Below are 15,647 nucleotides of genomic sequence, written 5' to 3'. Positions count from 1 at the left end.
CTTCTGCCAAGAACGACCAGGACAGTCGCAACCGAAACCCCTGAAGCACATCCGAGCGGAGACTGGCTCGGAGTTGGAGCCAGACTCTCCCCGAGGGCCGAGGACGCCTCCTCCCCCATCCGAAGGCGCGCTCCTTTCCTCCACCCTCACTTGCCTCGTCAATCCTCCCCCAACGCCGTCCACTGCTCTTCCCAACCCCTAATCGAGCCCAGCCAAGTTCAAAAGCGAGAAAGGCTGGCGTTCGCTCAGCAGCGGCCGTGACGATCAGGAAGCAAAACCCGCAATGGCGGTCGCCATTTTGAAACTGGAGGCGATCCGCCGAGGCGGGGAAGACCCCAGGCGATACCATCTTGAGGGGGGGTCGGGACGAAATTGTAGGAAGGAGATGGAGCGTACATCAACAAGTCTCGTCACCTGGGGCCTAAATTTTATTTGAAAATAACTTACAACGTGTGAAATCTAAAGTAAATATGAGAAAAGTCAAACATTAAGAAGAAGAAGAGGTACGGTCTTCCTGTGCCACCCCTCTCTTCGAGCGGGCGCGGTGAATGGCAGGTCCCGAGACCCAGGCTTCCGCCGGCGCTGGAGGCTGGGCTCGCCGTTGCCCTTGGTGGTGGGGTCGTCATTGGCACCGAGACCGCAGGTGGGTCCGGGGTCCAGGGCGGCTAAGGCGCTGCGGGTCAGTGTGGTGCAGGCGGGAGAGTGCACCTCTAGGGAAGCCATAGGGGTGGAGTGTGAATGGGGTGGTCCGGGCCTGCCCGGGTCTAGAGCGGTCGGCCTCCAAGGGCTTCTGAGCGAAGGAGCCAGGAAATGGAAAGGGAGGTGGGTTTATTCAGGCGGACCGTTTCCCTTCCGGCAACTTTTGGAAAAGGTACTCTGAGGCTCTGGTAATGAAAAACGTCTTTAGCGATCACCCAGCGCCCGCCGCCGGTCGGACGGGAAAGGAAACCGACGGGGTTCACACTCTTGGGCAGAAGCAGGGAAGGAGCATCTTAGATTCATCCAGGTTCCAGCACTGTGTCTGCTTCTTTGCTAAGGATTGGAAGCCAACCTGATCTCTCTCTTCTAAATCTCAAACCCTCTTGAGCCTACCAGTCCACAAAATGTGCACTTCATAAAACCGTAATGTTTAAATTGTGCTTAATTTCTTGGCAGTATTTATGTTATTAAGACGTGGTTTCAGACTTCAAGGAGTTTAGTTTCCTTCATGCATCCAGTACTTGCTTCAATAGATTAAATCACCACTTTTTGATCAATATGTATAAAATGCTGTGGGGACCAGTTAGAGAATATATGTGTATATGTGTGTGTGTGAACATATATTTGAATATATAAATATATGTATCATATGTAAACACATACTTATATATATTTATGTCTAGTCATTTATATTTCTCCAACGTGAATTCGGAGTGACTTACAAAAATACACACCAGATCGTTTCCTTTTTAGAAGTTAAGCAGAAAAAAATTGGGTTGAAGAAAATAATATGTATTGGGAAAAATAAGATAAAGCCAAGAGTGAGGTAAACAAATGTTTACCCCTGTGCTTACTGTAGGAGACAGTAAAGCACAAAATAAAGAGCTTGGACCTGGAGCCAGGCTGCCTGTTAATCCCAGCCCTGCCACTTACTGCATCTGTGACCTTAGGCAAGTTGATTGTCCCTGAATTTCCTCATCTGAAAAAAATATGTACTGCATTGGGGATGTTATATTAGTTAATAGTTGTGTAGTACTGTAAGGATTACATGAGTTGGTGATTACGAAAAGCATTGTCTTACAGAGAGTGCTTTAGAAGTCAGCTCTTCCTAGAGGTAGGCAACAAAACTTGATCAGTTAACGTGATTCCTTGAGTCCATAAGATAAAAAATTTTTTTTCTCAGTAATGCTGTAGCTACTCCCAGTTCTGAGGTAAAGATAAACATTTTTCTTGAGAGTTTTCATATAAAGAAGACACTAATATGTACAGTGCCCTCATGGGCACCCCTGTGGATATCACTCTTCAAACCTAGGCTTGTCTCATTGGAAGCTGTCTCAGGTCCTCATTGCCCTTTACCCATCCCTTATGCTCTTGGGCCCATGACCAAGAGCCTGAAAACCTACCTATGCTTCTCCTTCTAGCCGTTCTCCAGGGATTCATTCTAGCTCAGTTCTTTAATGTCCATAAATCATCATCCTCCCTGGTCATTGCTTGTAGTGAAATGTACAGGATAAATTATGTTCAGTGCCACTGTTCCCTAAGTCCATTGAATAAATAGATTGGACAGTTGTAATATGAAACGCCTCTGAGACTAATATTTGTCATTTACCTCTTGGGGACAGAATCAGGCTTCCTTCATGGTGGTTGAATTCGACTCTGGATTCTGAATATACAGAATCCTTTTATCTATCTGTCCTACTATCTTTACCTGTAGTCTCTGTGAGACCTTTAGGCAGCAAGAGCCTCAGGGACACGTCTGATCTCTTCTGCTCAGAGTAGAGTCAAACAAAATCAGCTTCTGGCTCTGTTGGAGGCATGCTAATAGTGAATGGCTTATAGCCCACAGGTGGCCACAGACTTAAAACAGTTTTGAGCTGAGAGCAAGTACTTTTTTGTTAAATACAAACAATATCTTACCTTTGTGCTGAAGGTTAGTCTTGACAGCTGTTAAGAAATTTAAGGAACCTAATAAGGACAGGTGAAATAATAGAGGACCACTGGACTTCTACAGAGATCTATGTTGTCTAGTATTTTGCAGTTGAGTGCTTTCAAAGTTACATAACCTATTTGATTAAGGCACACATTGTTATTCTCATACTTGGGTGGTTTAAGTTTATAAAACAGGTGGCTAACTTGGTGGGCATTGGTCAGAATCAGAAAAAGTACCTAAGTGTTTATCAAAAAGCACTTAAGGATCTCAATGCAAACAATGCTAAGAGAACCACCATCTTCTAGAAAATAGGATAGTAGTTACATTTTCATTTATATGTCCAAGAACTATTTGCAACAAATCATCTGAGTTCTATCACCTATACAGATTTTTTCAGCTCCACTCCAGAAGTAGAGCCAAGGAGTACCTGTTTTGAGAAAGACTCCTTAAGCAATTTTGATGTGCAGTCAAGTTTGAGAATTCCAACTGTAGAGTGTAGACTAAAACTTAAAATTAAGACTAAATTGTAAATTATGTATTTTAAACATCTTATTTAATTGCATCATAACTTTCCAGATCAATGATATTCAGGCTGGAACTTACCATGTGTAAATATTAAGCTTTATGAAAGACAGTATGTAGTACAGGCATACCTAGTTTTATTGCACTTTGTTTTATTGTGCTTCACAGATATTGCATTTTGTTTACAAATTGGAGGCTTACACCCTCCACTAGCAAAAAGATTATAACTCACTTTAATGAGACACTCGCTTTATTGTCTGGTCTGGAATCAAACCCTCAATATTGTCGAGATCTGCCTGTAATTGTGCAATTTTTAACTTCATGGCCATTTCCTAACCCAGTGCCTTTAGAGATGAGTAAGTGATTAAAGATTGAAAAATAAAGAAGTAGGCTGTATAAGTGTGACAGCCAATATCTTAGAGGAGAGGCAGGAATCTAAGCTGCATAATCCCAGCACAATTTAGTGTTGAGTACTTTTGTTGACAGTAATGTACAGTCACGTGCTGCATAATGACATTTCGATCAGCGACAGAACACATATATGATGGTGGTCCCATAAGATTATAATGGAGCTGAATTTCCGGTAAAATTATGGAATATCCTGTAGGAAGGATATGTGCTTTAGGAGAAATGTTTTTTTCTCTGACAGGAGCGGTATCTGTGGGGCTTTGCAGTAGATTCCCTCACTCCCAGCACCTCAATTTCGAGTGCACAGATCACATCCCGGCCAGTCAGACACTGACCTGCTCCTGCACAGAGCAGCCTGGCCCCCTGCGCTGCGTACTCAGGGCGCTGCAGCCCGCCCAGGTCTCGATTGATGGTGTTCAGGGCACATTGCTGTAAATTCTTTGTCAAGGACCTAAGACCCTGGGCAAGGACACAGGTTCACAGGAGCTACCTGAACAAGTATTAAGTGCCACTGCCGCTTTAGTAAAAGCTTTCTGCGTTAGTGTGGAGCCAGCCTGTCCTTATACTTTGTAAATAACCAGGTTTAATGAAGTAAAGCATAGATAAGTTTTATTTCTTCTTTTGATTCAGTGCCAGAGAGAGTTATGCCAGATAGGGTCAATGGAGACAGAAACAAATTTCCAAAGTCAAAAAGTTCAGTCCTCAGTTCTACACTTTCTCTGTGTTAACACCCGCCCCCCCCCCTTTTTTTAAGAGTACCATGAAGTTCCATAATCCAACATGCAGTAGCCAAAACCACACGGCCGTGACAATGCCCTGTGTTCCTTTATCTCTCCATCTTGATTTCTCGTTCCTGCTGATCCTCAGGCCACCTCTCACTCCCCCCCCACACTCACTGTGATGGCAATCCATGCCTCCCCCAGCCAGTTTCTCCTCCATGTTTCCAAGGAAGCAGTGGGGGAGGGCTTGTGGGACAGTGTTTCAAAGTCTACAGTGTGAGGGAATGTCCTAGACCTTCACATGCACTCACCACTCTCTCACTGACTCACCCAGAGCCACTTCCAGCCCTGCAGGCTCCACTCGTGGTAAGTGCCCTATACAACTGTACCATTTTAAAAAAATCTTTTATAGCTTATTTTTACTGTACACCTTATATATGTTTTGATATGTTTAGATACACAGATACTATTGTGTTACAGTTGCTATAGTATTCAGTACAGTAACATGCTGTATGGGTTTGTAGCCCAGGAGCAATAGGCTATACTATAGAGCCGAGGTGTGTAGTAGGTTATAGCATCTCTATTTGTGTAAGTGCACTCTGGTGTTTGCACAATGACAAAATTGCCTAATGCATTTCTCAGAACGAATCCCCTTCACATGACTATTCTCTTTCTGGTGTTTCATCATAAGTCTTCTCAGCCATTCTATATGATTTACTCATTTTAGATTCGTGTGCATGAGGATGTATTTTTATTTCATCTTTAGGTGCAAGTTTTTACAGAAAACTGACGATTCAGCTATGTTTTTATGAATTAGTGCAAATTTATTTTCCATTATGACTTCTGATTCTTCTATTCCTCCTCTACCTTTTGGAAAGTCTTAGAACGTAAAGGCTCTTAAGTACCATAAATATCAGTTCTGGGAGGGGTCTCTCAGGCATTGGGATGTAATAGAAGGCATCAAGAGCTTTGGAGCGAAGCTGAGTTTGAATTCCAGCTCTGCACTTAATATGTATTTGGATTAAGCTGTTTTCTTATCTATAATGAGAATAATAGTTATTACATATTATTTATAGGACTGTGTGATGTCTCTGGTACCCGGTAGTCATTCTATAAAAGTAAATTCCCTTCTCTCCTTATCTTTTGTAGAGTCATTTAATTGACATTCAGATCTATTGTGACCTTATTGAATATGGTTGTTGTTTAAAATTTCTCTTGAATCTTTTCATTTCCTTTCAAAAATTAGTTTTCAGCTTTGCACAGTGGCAGTAGCATAGCCAATGGAGTTTATCTGAGACAAGATTATTGCTAATTGAACATTTAGTTTTCAATAATTATAGCTTTTTCTAAAGAATTCTGCTTCTGGCAAAATAGTATTATTCTCTATTCTGAGAGGTTCTAAAAATATTTTAAACATGTAAAAGTTTTGAGTCAGTACTACATGTGTACGCATGCTCAGCTTTTGTAGGTAGAATTTTTTAATACTCCATTTCTCTGCACTATATCATATAAGATCACTGATGGAACCAGGAAGAAAAAGTAATAAATTGATTTTAGTACAGTGTAATTTTTATACTAATTATTGTCACCTATATGATCTTCATCAAGTAGATTTTAAGTAGTATACTATATTCTGATGCCAAGCAAATTGAAAGAGGCTTATGCTTTTAACATCTATTCTTATATTCAGGCTATCTTCCTGTTTCAGATGCAATTTAAAAGATATTTCAAAGGCAGTTATATTTATGACTTTTTTTTTCTTTTTTTTTTCTTTTTTTAGCGTTCACGATGAACTTAATTCAGATTGTACGTGACCACTGGGTACATGTACTTGTCCCTATGGGATTTGTCGTTGGATGTTACCTAGACAGAAAGAATGATGAAAAGCTAACTGCCTTCCGCAACAAGAGTTTGTTATTTAAAAGGTTAGTTCGGGCATTTTTTAAACCAGCAATTAGCCAGCTTTGGAAGTATTCTTAATATCATGTATGCCAAAAATAAACAGAAGGGGTAATTTCCTCCCAAGGACTTAGATGTAAGTGATATTATTTTGTAGTCTTGATTGTTGTTTGATCCTTGCATAAAAATGTATGATTACATTTGGAATGTAAACAGGTCTTCAGTTTATGAACAGGGTACTTCAGATCTGCTTTTTTAAAAAAAAATTCAAGTGGCATTTTAATGTAGAAATAGTATTTTAAACTAACTCACCAAATCCTACTCTATATACAGTTTTCACATATATTATCACATACTGTCTTACTTAAGGCATAGTGTGGCTGAAATAAATGGTACTAGTGTATTGGCTTGGTGCTGTTTGAGAGCCTTAGACATTGTGATTGAATAATCAAAAGACAACTGATAACCACCTGGTCCCGTTGTGTCAATGTGGATGGCTCCTCTGGCAGCGGAGAGTTAGAGTTAGCAAGACAGAGTGTCTGCCACTGGGTGTGCAGCTGGGTGGGAGGAAGCTCAAGGCACAAGCAGCCACAGTCAGTGTAGAGGAGGTTCACAGTCAAGGATCTCAAGAAAGAGCAAATGAACTAGAAAGGACCTAGAGCAGCAGTCCCCCAAGCTTTTTTGCACCAGGCACCAGTGCTCCTATGAGAACCTAATGCCTGATGATCTGAGGTGGAGCTGAGGCAGTTCTAGCACTGGGGAGCGGCTGCAGATACAGATGAAGCTTCACTCACCTCCTGCTTTGCGGCCTGGTTCTTAACAGGCCACAGACCTGTACTGGGGGTTGGGAACCCCTAGACAACATTAAACGAACTTGTGGAGAGGGTAATAGCTTTCAGATGAGGATAAACTTTGAAATTACAGTTCTTTAATCTGGAAAAATATAATTGAAAAGATGATAAAAGTGAAATTACGAGAGAATAGAATGAATATGTCAAACCTAACTTTTTTAAATGGGTCAATTTAATAGAATATAAAATATTGAATTCATATTATTTTGACTTTCCCTTTTATCCCCTCATAAAAGTTTTATTTATACTTTTTCCTTAATTTTTTCTTTCCACACAGGGAATTGAGACCCCATGAAGAAGTCACCTGGAAGTAAAAGCTGTGGTTGAATTACAGAATGTTCACATTTTTACAATTATGACAGAAATAAAAACATTATTTAATTTGAAGAATTTGGAGAGTGATTCATTTAATGCTGAAGTAATCTTGCACATTTGAAGTAATAAACACTAGCTTTAAAAATAATTATCAAGTGCCTGATTTTGTACACCAATGTGAAATTTACAATTAGCATTTGATTTTCTGTTACTCATTTTAGATCACAGTACTATTAACTAATAGCCAATTTTTTCCTCAGATATTTTTCAGAAAAATTTTTTCAAACTATGTACTTAAAAGGAGCTTTAAAAGGATGATACTAAGATTTTATTTGCTAAAAATCATGTAGCTGAAAATTATAGTGACTTTTGGCAAGATTTCTTAAATGTAACATATAATGCATAAAGTAGTTTTAAAAATCATGAAATTGTACTTTATAGAAATTAAAAACTTTTCAAAAAACAGTTAAAATGAAAATGCGGGTATAGACTGGGAGAAAATATTTACAAAACATACACAAAAAATCATATCTAGAATATGTGAAGGACTCATAACTTAGGAAGACAACATGATTTTTATCTATTTATTTTTATTTATTTTTTTTAGGTGAGGCAACCCTTGGTTGACCTCACAGATTGCAAGGACCTTGTCAGCTTACCATCCCTTATTTTTTAAAATTTTTTACGCCTACAGCACCTGGTCCTAGGTGGTCTCTCCCATCCAAGTACTAATCCAGCCCAACTCTGCTTAGCTTCCGAGATCAGACATCAGGCTTGTTCGGGGTGGCGTGGCCATAGACAACAATGCAATTTTTTAAATAAGCAAAAGATTTTAACACTTCACAAGAAAAGATATGAAGGTAGAAAATAAGCACATGAAAAGGTGTTTAAAATTAGCAGGCACTAGGGGAATGCAAATCTAAAGTAATGAGACACCATTAAACACCTATTAGAGTAGTTAAAAGGAAGCTGTTTCAAGTTAAACGTGTTTACCATGTGACCCAGCCATTCCTCTCAGGTATCACCCAACAGATATGAAAGCACACATCCACACACAGACTTTTCCATGAATGTTCATAGCTTTATTTGTAATTTGCAAAAAATTAGAGATAACCACAATGTTCATCCACAAATGAATGGATGCGTTAAATCCTTATAATTGAGTACTACTCAGTAATAAAAAGAAATGATTGATTCAACAGAGATGAATTTCAGATTAATCCTGAATGAAAAAAGCCAGGCAAAAAGAGCTTGTGCTATGTGATTCTGTTTATATAAAATGTTAGGAACTGCAAACTGTTAGCAAAGATCAGTGATTGCCTGGAGGCCCAGGGTACAGAAGGGGCTTAGAAGGAAGAATTACAAAGGGGCTTATGGAAACTTGTGGGTATAGAATGTTTAGTACGCTGAAACTGACATTAATTTTAAAATGTCAAATGTTTAAAATTCTGTTCAGCTATTTGGTTTTTGGTAACAAAATGTCAGTTTAAAAGGTACAATGTTCAAGAATATAGAAATATCTTTGTGAAATCTCACTTGTTAACATAAAATTTCAGTGAAATAGATTAGAGAAAAACGGAATTGTCCAAGGTGACACAGAAGTCTACTGGAAGTGCTTCTAATCCATCTTCCTGTCTCCAGGAACTCTTTCCTGAGTAGCTCAGCAACCTCCCTCCTCCTGAATTATTATTATATTTTTTCGTGCCAATTAGTCAAAAAAATTAATGTATCCACTGTTCCATACCAAAGTTTGATAGAAAAAGACTCCTCTGAGTAGCATGTAAATAATTCTAGTAGGATGTAACAAGTGCTTTAATACAGGTATGAATAAGGTATAGTTGTAGCACAAAGGACTTCTCATCAGAGGACTTTCTGGAAGTCAAGGGAAATGGTGTGACTAGAGCAGAAGAAATTCCAGGAGATAAAGTCAGACAGCCGGTCAGTCCAGGTCACAAAGGGCTTTGTAAGCCAGCAATGGGAAGCTACTAAAGGACTGTAACTACAGTAAGATTTGTGTAATGTAAATATCCTTACAAATATAAATTCCATGAAGGTGGGGCTGTTTGTGTTTTTCATGATTGTAGTTCCAGTGCCCAATACATAGTAGCACTCCATTTGTTAAATGAAAGAACTGATGAGATCTGCATTTTTGAGAGATCACTGACAGCGCTATGAATTGAACATACCAAGACTGGAATCAGAAGACCAGTTCGGACATCCTCAAACTGGAATACACATGAAATCAAGATAGCTTGAACTAAGTAGGAACAATGAAGAAAGGGCAGAGAGGAATGAATACATAGCATTTGGGGACTAATTGGAACAAGAGGTGACGGGGAAGAGCTGCGGAAAAAGAGTCGAGACTGATTCCCAGACATCTGGCTTCATTAATTCATTTGAAAGATATCAACTACTGGACACAGGAAGTCAAATAAGACATGGGCCCTGCCATCAAGACATTTAAAAGGTACTGGAAAAGATGTATGATTAAACCAAGTATGATACTGTATAAAAGGCACCATGTATGATAGAGGCGTATACAGTAACTCATAAGAGGGACAGGGACTTCTAATTAGTTGGATAGCAGAAGATGCTTCCTGGAGAGTATGGTCATTGGGTTCAGAAGGACCATATATGTTATCTTACGAAGTTAAAGTTTAAGATGTACTGAATGTCTAATGGAGTTGTCAGAATAGGAACTGCAACAAATCTAACACCCAAGTCATACATGGCTTCAGGGACAAAGCCCAAACCAGAACCTGCATTCCATCTTTCCACTTTATGCTTGCTTGCTATTTATTCATCACATGCTCAATAGATCAGAAAGGCCTAATGAGATGACTGGTTTAATTCAACATTATTAAATATTGTCAGGTACTGTTTTAGGCAATGAGGATTTAACAGTGAACAAAACAATAAGGCCCTTTGGGTGGCATATATCCTAGTGATTAATCACTGGAGAAAATTCAAGTCCACCCTTATTTGGAAATAAGGTCTTTGCCAACGTTATTGGTTAAAGCTCTCACATGAAACCACTCTGGATTAAGGTAGTACCTAAATCCAACCCTTGTACCAGAAGACCCAGAGAGACAGAAGGCAGAAGGCCATGTGAAGACACTGGCAGAGACGAGAGTTATGTGGCCACAAGCCAACTGCTAGGAGCCACCAGAAGCTAGAAGTAGCAAGGAAAGATCCTCCCCTAAAGACTTCGGAGCACGGGCTGGCTGACATATTGGGTTCAGACATCTGGACTTAAGAATAGTGAGAGAATAAACTGTTGTTTTAAGCCACAACAGTTTCTCTGTGGTAATTTGCTACAGCAGCCCTAGGAAATGATTACAATCACATACTTTTTCTGAATAAGTGATACATTAATATAGTTTGAAAATCAAGAATAAAACCGTACAGTGAAAATTCCCCTTCCCACTCCTGTCTCCTATTTACCCAGTTCGTTTCTTGTCTCAAACAGGTAACCTCTAGGTTTCCATTATATTCTTCCACAGATTTGCTATATTTATCTTTAAAAAGAAATCAGAAAAACTGTTTCACATATTTCTTCAGTTCACGAGACCATGATTTGTTTCCCTAGTTAGAGACCACAAGTCCTTAAGAACACCGACTGTTTTCCCAACACAGCACAGGACGATGCACACAGAGACATTCAGTAAGTGGTAACAGAATCCTTCCCTAGGCACCTGGTCCTCACTAGCGGTCTGCATTCCCTTACCTCCTGCTGCCCCTTCTGTTCTTCTGAACCTGCACTCACCAAAGCCGCCAGTGGTCTCCATAGCAACAACATTTAGTAGGCTCTTGTTCTTATTGTTGCTGGATCTCTTGGCAGCAATTGATGCTGTCTGCTTCATGAAACAGTCCCTGTCCAGGGCTTCCAGAATAGTACACTCTCCTGCTTTTCCTCTCTTCTTCTGAACTAGTTCTTCTCTACCCCCTAGGCTCTGCTCTAGACCCAATTCCTAATCTCTTCCTTTTCCCCCGAGATGATTATATTCACTCCTGTGGTTTCGGTTGCCTTTTCTATGTCAACAACTTCCCATTCTATGGCCAAACCAGTCTCCTGAACTTTAGACCAGCGGTCCCAAATCTTTTTTGCACCAGGGACCGATGCTCCTATGAGAATCTAATGCCCGATGGTCTTAGGTGGAGCTGCGGCGGTGATGCTACTGCTGAGGAGAGGCTGCAAATACAGATGAAGTTTCACTTGCCGGCTCACTGCTCACCTCATACTGTGCGACCTGGTTCCTAACAGGCCACAGAGGGGTACTAGTCTGTGGCCTAGGGATTGGGGACCCTCTGCTCTAGACCATTACTTAACGTGTGTGTGTGTGTGTGTGTGTGTGTGTGTGTGTAAAATCTCTAACCATTAACATAATTACTTACAAGATCTGTTCCTATCCTATGCCTTCAGCTTTCATCACACCACTTACTTCCTTACTCTACTGGACTTTTCACCTCCCTCAACCGGTGCTTCCTCTTCAGGACTAGAACACATACACTACTAACAAGGCATCTAGATTTGGACCCCAGCCCTACTGGTTGAACTTGGACACTGTGCTGTTCTTAACCTCTCTGTGCCTCAATTCATTATGTATAAAATAGGGATAACAATGCCTGCTTCAACACATTGTTGTATTAAATTCATTAATATATGCAAAGCACTTAGAAGAGTGCCTACCCCAAAGTAAGCCCTATATAAACAGTAACATTTTTACACAAATGCTAGGTATTGGGGGATGTAATGATGCCTGTTTCTTAAGGAGGCTTTCAGTGGGAGTGGAGAAGGAAGATATTAAATAACTGTAATCAGATATAATAAGTAGAAAGTACAAAGTAAAGTGGAAAACAAAAAGAACCTGGGTGGTCCTTATCCAGATCCCTAGAAGCCTGAGAATCCACAGCAATGGGTGGGAAGTAGAGAAGATCTTCCACACCGCAGGCGGCGCTGCAGCATCCTCCAGCCGCCCAGGTAACAGACGATGGGAGGACGCGATACAAAGGTCACGTGTGCCCGCGTTTACTGCCCCGGTGATCGCTTGCTCTTCGCTCCACGTGACCCCCATCCTCGGGAGTGATTGGTCTGCGCTAGGCACGTGGGCAGGGGCGGGGCGGGGCGGGGCGGGGCAGAGTGGGAGGAGGGGTAGGGCCGGGGGCGGAGCGGGAGGGGGGTGTTTCGGCGCGGGGGCCGTTGGCTCCAGACAAATAAACATGGAGTCCATCTTCCACGAGAAAGTGAGTGTCCGCGTTCTGGGGGGACCTGTGTGAGGCGTGGTGGGGGGCGTGGGGCGGAGTATCGCCACCTCCTGGAGAACTGTGTGGCGCCCGAGTGGCCCCCAGCCCGATCTCGCCGGGCGAGAGGAGCTTCCTCCGAAGGGGAGCTTAACCGAAGCCCCCACCGCACCCTTCGCCCCTGAGGCCCGTACCCAAGATGTCCGAGGAGCCCTGGGCCCAGGACGTCCGGGTAGCCGGGGAGGGAGTGAAGGCAGGGCCGGGGGCACCTCGGGGCACCGGGGAGGGGGTGGCACCGAGTGCGCTTGCTTCTGCGATTGCCTTCTACTTTCCGTGGGATTCCTTCTCCAGTCCCCTCTCCTTACTCTCCATAGGTTCTAGCTAGTCATGTCTCGGACACCTCCCTCGATCCTTCTTCCCAAGTCGCCCAGTTTTACCCCTGGCAGAATTAACTTTTACTTCTCTGGGCTCCTCAATTCTATATTGGAATCTGTCATGCACTTTGCTTCCTGGGGTTGTATTCATGTTCTTCTGCACTGGGTCTGTGAGTCTCTCGAATGCAGGGACCTGGAGGGCCTGACACTTAGATACGTAAAGTAGGGAACCCCGTGCACCCCTAAACGGGGAAGTCGTCACAGAGTGTTTGTTACGAAATATTTGAGTTTCGTTTCTTTTGGCAGTCCCATCTTTCCGGATCTGGAAGCCAGCTTTCTTCCTAGGTATTCTGGTGGGTGGACTGCAGTGATGTTGTGGTCCGCCCAGCCTGTTTTGTTTTGATTCTTCGATGACCACGCGCTTAAAGATAATGTTTGTGGCATGCGGAGAAACTCGTCTTTTCTCTCATACAATTATCAAGCCATTTGGGTGTGAGTGAAACCTCCCTCAGGACAACTTAGACACATGTCTTGTTTCATAAACATTTCTTGTTTGGAAAGGATTGCCAATGAGTCTCTTCTTTAGTAGGAGCAAAAGGATTTTGTTTTGTTAAATACTTGTAAATAATCATTTATTAAAAAAAGAAAAAACGACAGTCAAAGTAATCAAATGTAGATGAGAGGCACAGCATAAATCTAAACACATTATTCAATGAAATGCTTTACAGAAAACATTTCAGAAAGTTTTGGCACTAAAATAGACTAATTTTAATGCCTCAGGAGGAAGGAGTCAGTGATAGTTATCACGAATCTTTACTTGATTGACATGATTTATGAAACTTGGACAGGAGAAATTTCATAGCGTGGCAGAGGAGATTGGATGAAGAGAACTCTGCATGCACATATTGGTATCACTAATTTTCAGAAGCTTTGGTGTAGGACAAAATGTTTCAACATGGAAGACTTTAAACATTTTCCACACCATTTCTGGAGAATTATACAATATGTATTTTAATGATGTAGATTGTTACCTGTTTTGGATACATTTCAATGAATGTAACTACTAAACCATGGAATCCAGCTCTGCAATAGCCTAATGAAAATCTATTTAGGCTAAAGAAGTTTCTCAGTTATCAGCATGTACATAGGCTTAAAGGTACTTCAGGAATATGTTTTATCAATTTACGTGTTCTTAGCAAATGAAAGCTCCTAAGTTGAAGTTTTTAAGACATATTTCAAGTGTATGGAAAGCACCTATAAACATAGGGCCCATTGTTAATCATACATAGTCCATTCGAGGGACGCTTGAGTTTAATGTGCCATTTTCCAACATGTTTACTTCTCCACCACATTCATTTAACCTCTGCTAGGTCCTGGGTTTCGAGAGCCAGAGAACCAACTGTGGCTCTAACGAAGGGCCCTGCAATCACTTCCCTTTGGAATGCTGGTTTCCCCATATTCAGAGTTGTCACTTTGAGTACCCTTTATTACGATAAAATGTAAACTAAACAAATTGTTTTCTGATATATGCCCCAGTATTTAAGATTTTGCCTGACACATAGTTCATGCTCAATAAATTAATCAGGTGAGTTCTTTGAGCATCTAAGATTTATATGGTGCTGTTTGTCCAAATTAATTTTTATGCAAAGATTTTAGGGTTTGCGGATCATTTATGGTTTCACATATTCTTGTGTTTTCCCAACCACCTGAAAATATAAAAATGATTCTTAGCTACTGGTACAGGTTGGATTTGGCCCAGGGAGTAGAGTTTGCTAATCCCTAACTTAAACCCTAATATTAAATGACCATTAACTGCTTTTTGGTTTTGTTTCATTTTGTTTTTAGTTATGGTGCCTGTGTTCTGTCATTGTTATCACATTTATTGCTGATTGCTTTTGGTGAGGTCACTGTGCCATCCGAATTGGTATTTTTATGTAACGTAAACTGAGAATGATAACCAAACTCGTTGGGATTATATTTAAAATTAGTAAAAATACTGAAGAGATGCCGAGCATTGATTATATGACATCTATTATGCCTTTTTGTGATTGTTGGTTCTTCAGGATATTTGAGGTTTAGTAATAACCAAATTCCACGTAAGTGGCTTGAGGAAGTGGTAATAGCACAGACTCGAAGCCTCTGACCTGGGTTTGAAGCCCCGCTCTGCTATTTACTACCTGTATGATCCTGGGTAAGTTACATACTGTCGCTGTGCTCCAGTTTCCTCCTCTGTGGTGTGAGGATAATAAAGTGTCTGCCTCAGAGCTCAGTGCCTCGAATGCTGCATGGCACATAGTGCTGTAGAAGTGCCAGCCATTGCTGCTGTTTGGATGCTTGTGTTTGCTGAACCTCAATAAGGGGTGGGACCTTATTATCACTCAGATGGGAAAAAGGGCTGCTTCGTCAATGAGGTGGCCCCAGTTAGGCCATTTCAGAGCATACCCTTAGTTCATGACCACTTTCTGCTGTAGTCAGTAATGTCTCTGGGAATTTACACTGGGTTCAGGTTGGGCCTGACAACTTTGAGGGCAGTGGGGGAATGATTTGGTGCCGTTTCTTTTTGTGATTTTATAAAATCTCTTCGTAAAACTGGAGATGCAGTTTGTTCGTCCTCTAATCCCAAGACAATAAAGTTTGGGCTTGAAATCATGGAATTTCAATACCTTTGAACTTCCACTGCAGCAAAGCG

The 15,647-nt window shown here is 41.2% G+C and overlaps 2 protein-coding genes and 1 pseudogene across 6 annotated transcripts in view; all 3 read left to right on the top strand.

The window, feature by feature from the left end:
* Positions 1-533: 533 nt before the first annotated feature.
* NDUFB1 (NADH:ubiquinone oxidoreductase subunit B1) lies at positions 534-7,418 on the top strand. The gene is given in 4 exon segments (XM_016145455.2): positions 534-617; positions 619-643; positions 6,059-6,203; positions 7,306-7,418. Coding segments are annotated over 4 exon segments (276 nt in total). The 5' UTR covers positions 534-548; the 3' UTR covers positions 7,343-7,418.
* LOC118601039 lies at positions 5,530-5,659 on the top strand (annotated as a pseudogene).
* A 5,080-nt stretch (positions 7,419-12,498) lies between the features above and the next one.
* Positions 12,499-15,647, top strand: part of ATXN3 (ataxin 3) — a 32,162-nt gene continuing 29,013 nt past the window's right edge. For all 5 annotated transcript variants that reach the window (XM_036218371.1, XM_016145452.2, XM_036218370.1 and 2 more), the window contains exon 1: positions 12,499-12,587. In XM_036218371.1, the coding sequence (XP_036074264.1) occupies positions 12,564-12,587 (24 nt within the window). In that variant the 5' untranslated portion in view covers positions 12,499-12,563. The remainder of the gene's footprint in view (positions 12,588-15,647) is intronic.

This window comes from Rousettus aegyptiacus, unplaced genomic scaffold (assembly GCF_014176215.1).
Source record: "Rousettus aegyptiacus isolate mRouAeg1 unplaced genomic scaffold, mRouAeg1.p scaffold_m13_p_3, whole genome shotgun sequence".
Taxonomy (NCBI): domain Eukaryota; kingdom Metazoa; phylum Chordata; class Mammalia; order Chiroptera; family Pteropodidae; genus Rousettus; species Rousettus aegyptiacus.
The sequence above is the reverse complement of the archived record's forward strand: the minus strand, read 5'-3'. Positions and strand labels throughout refer to the sequence as shown.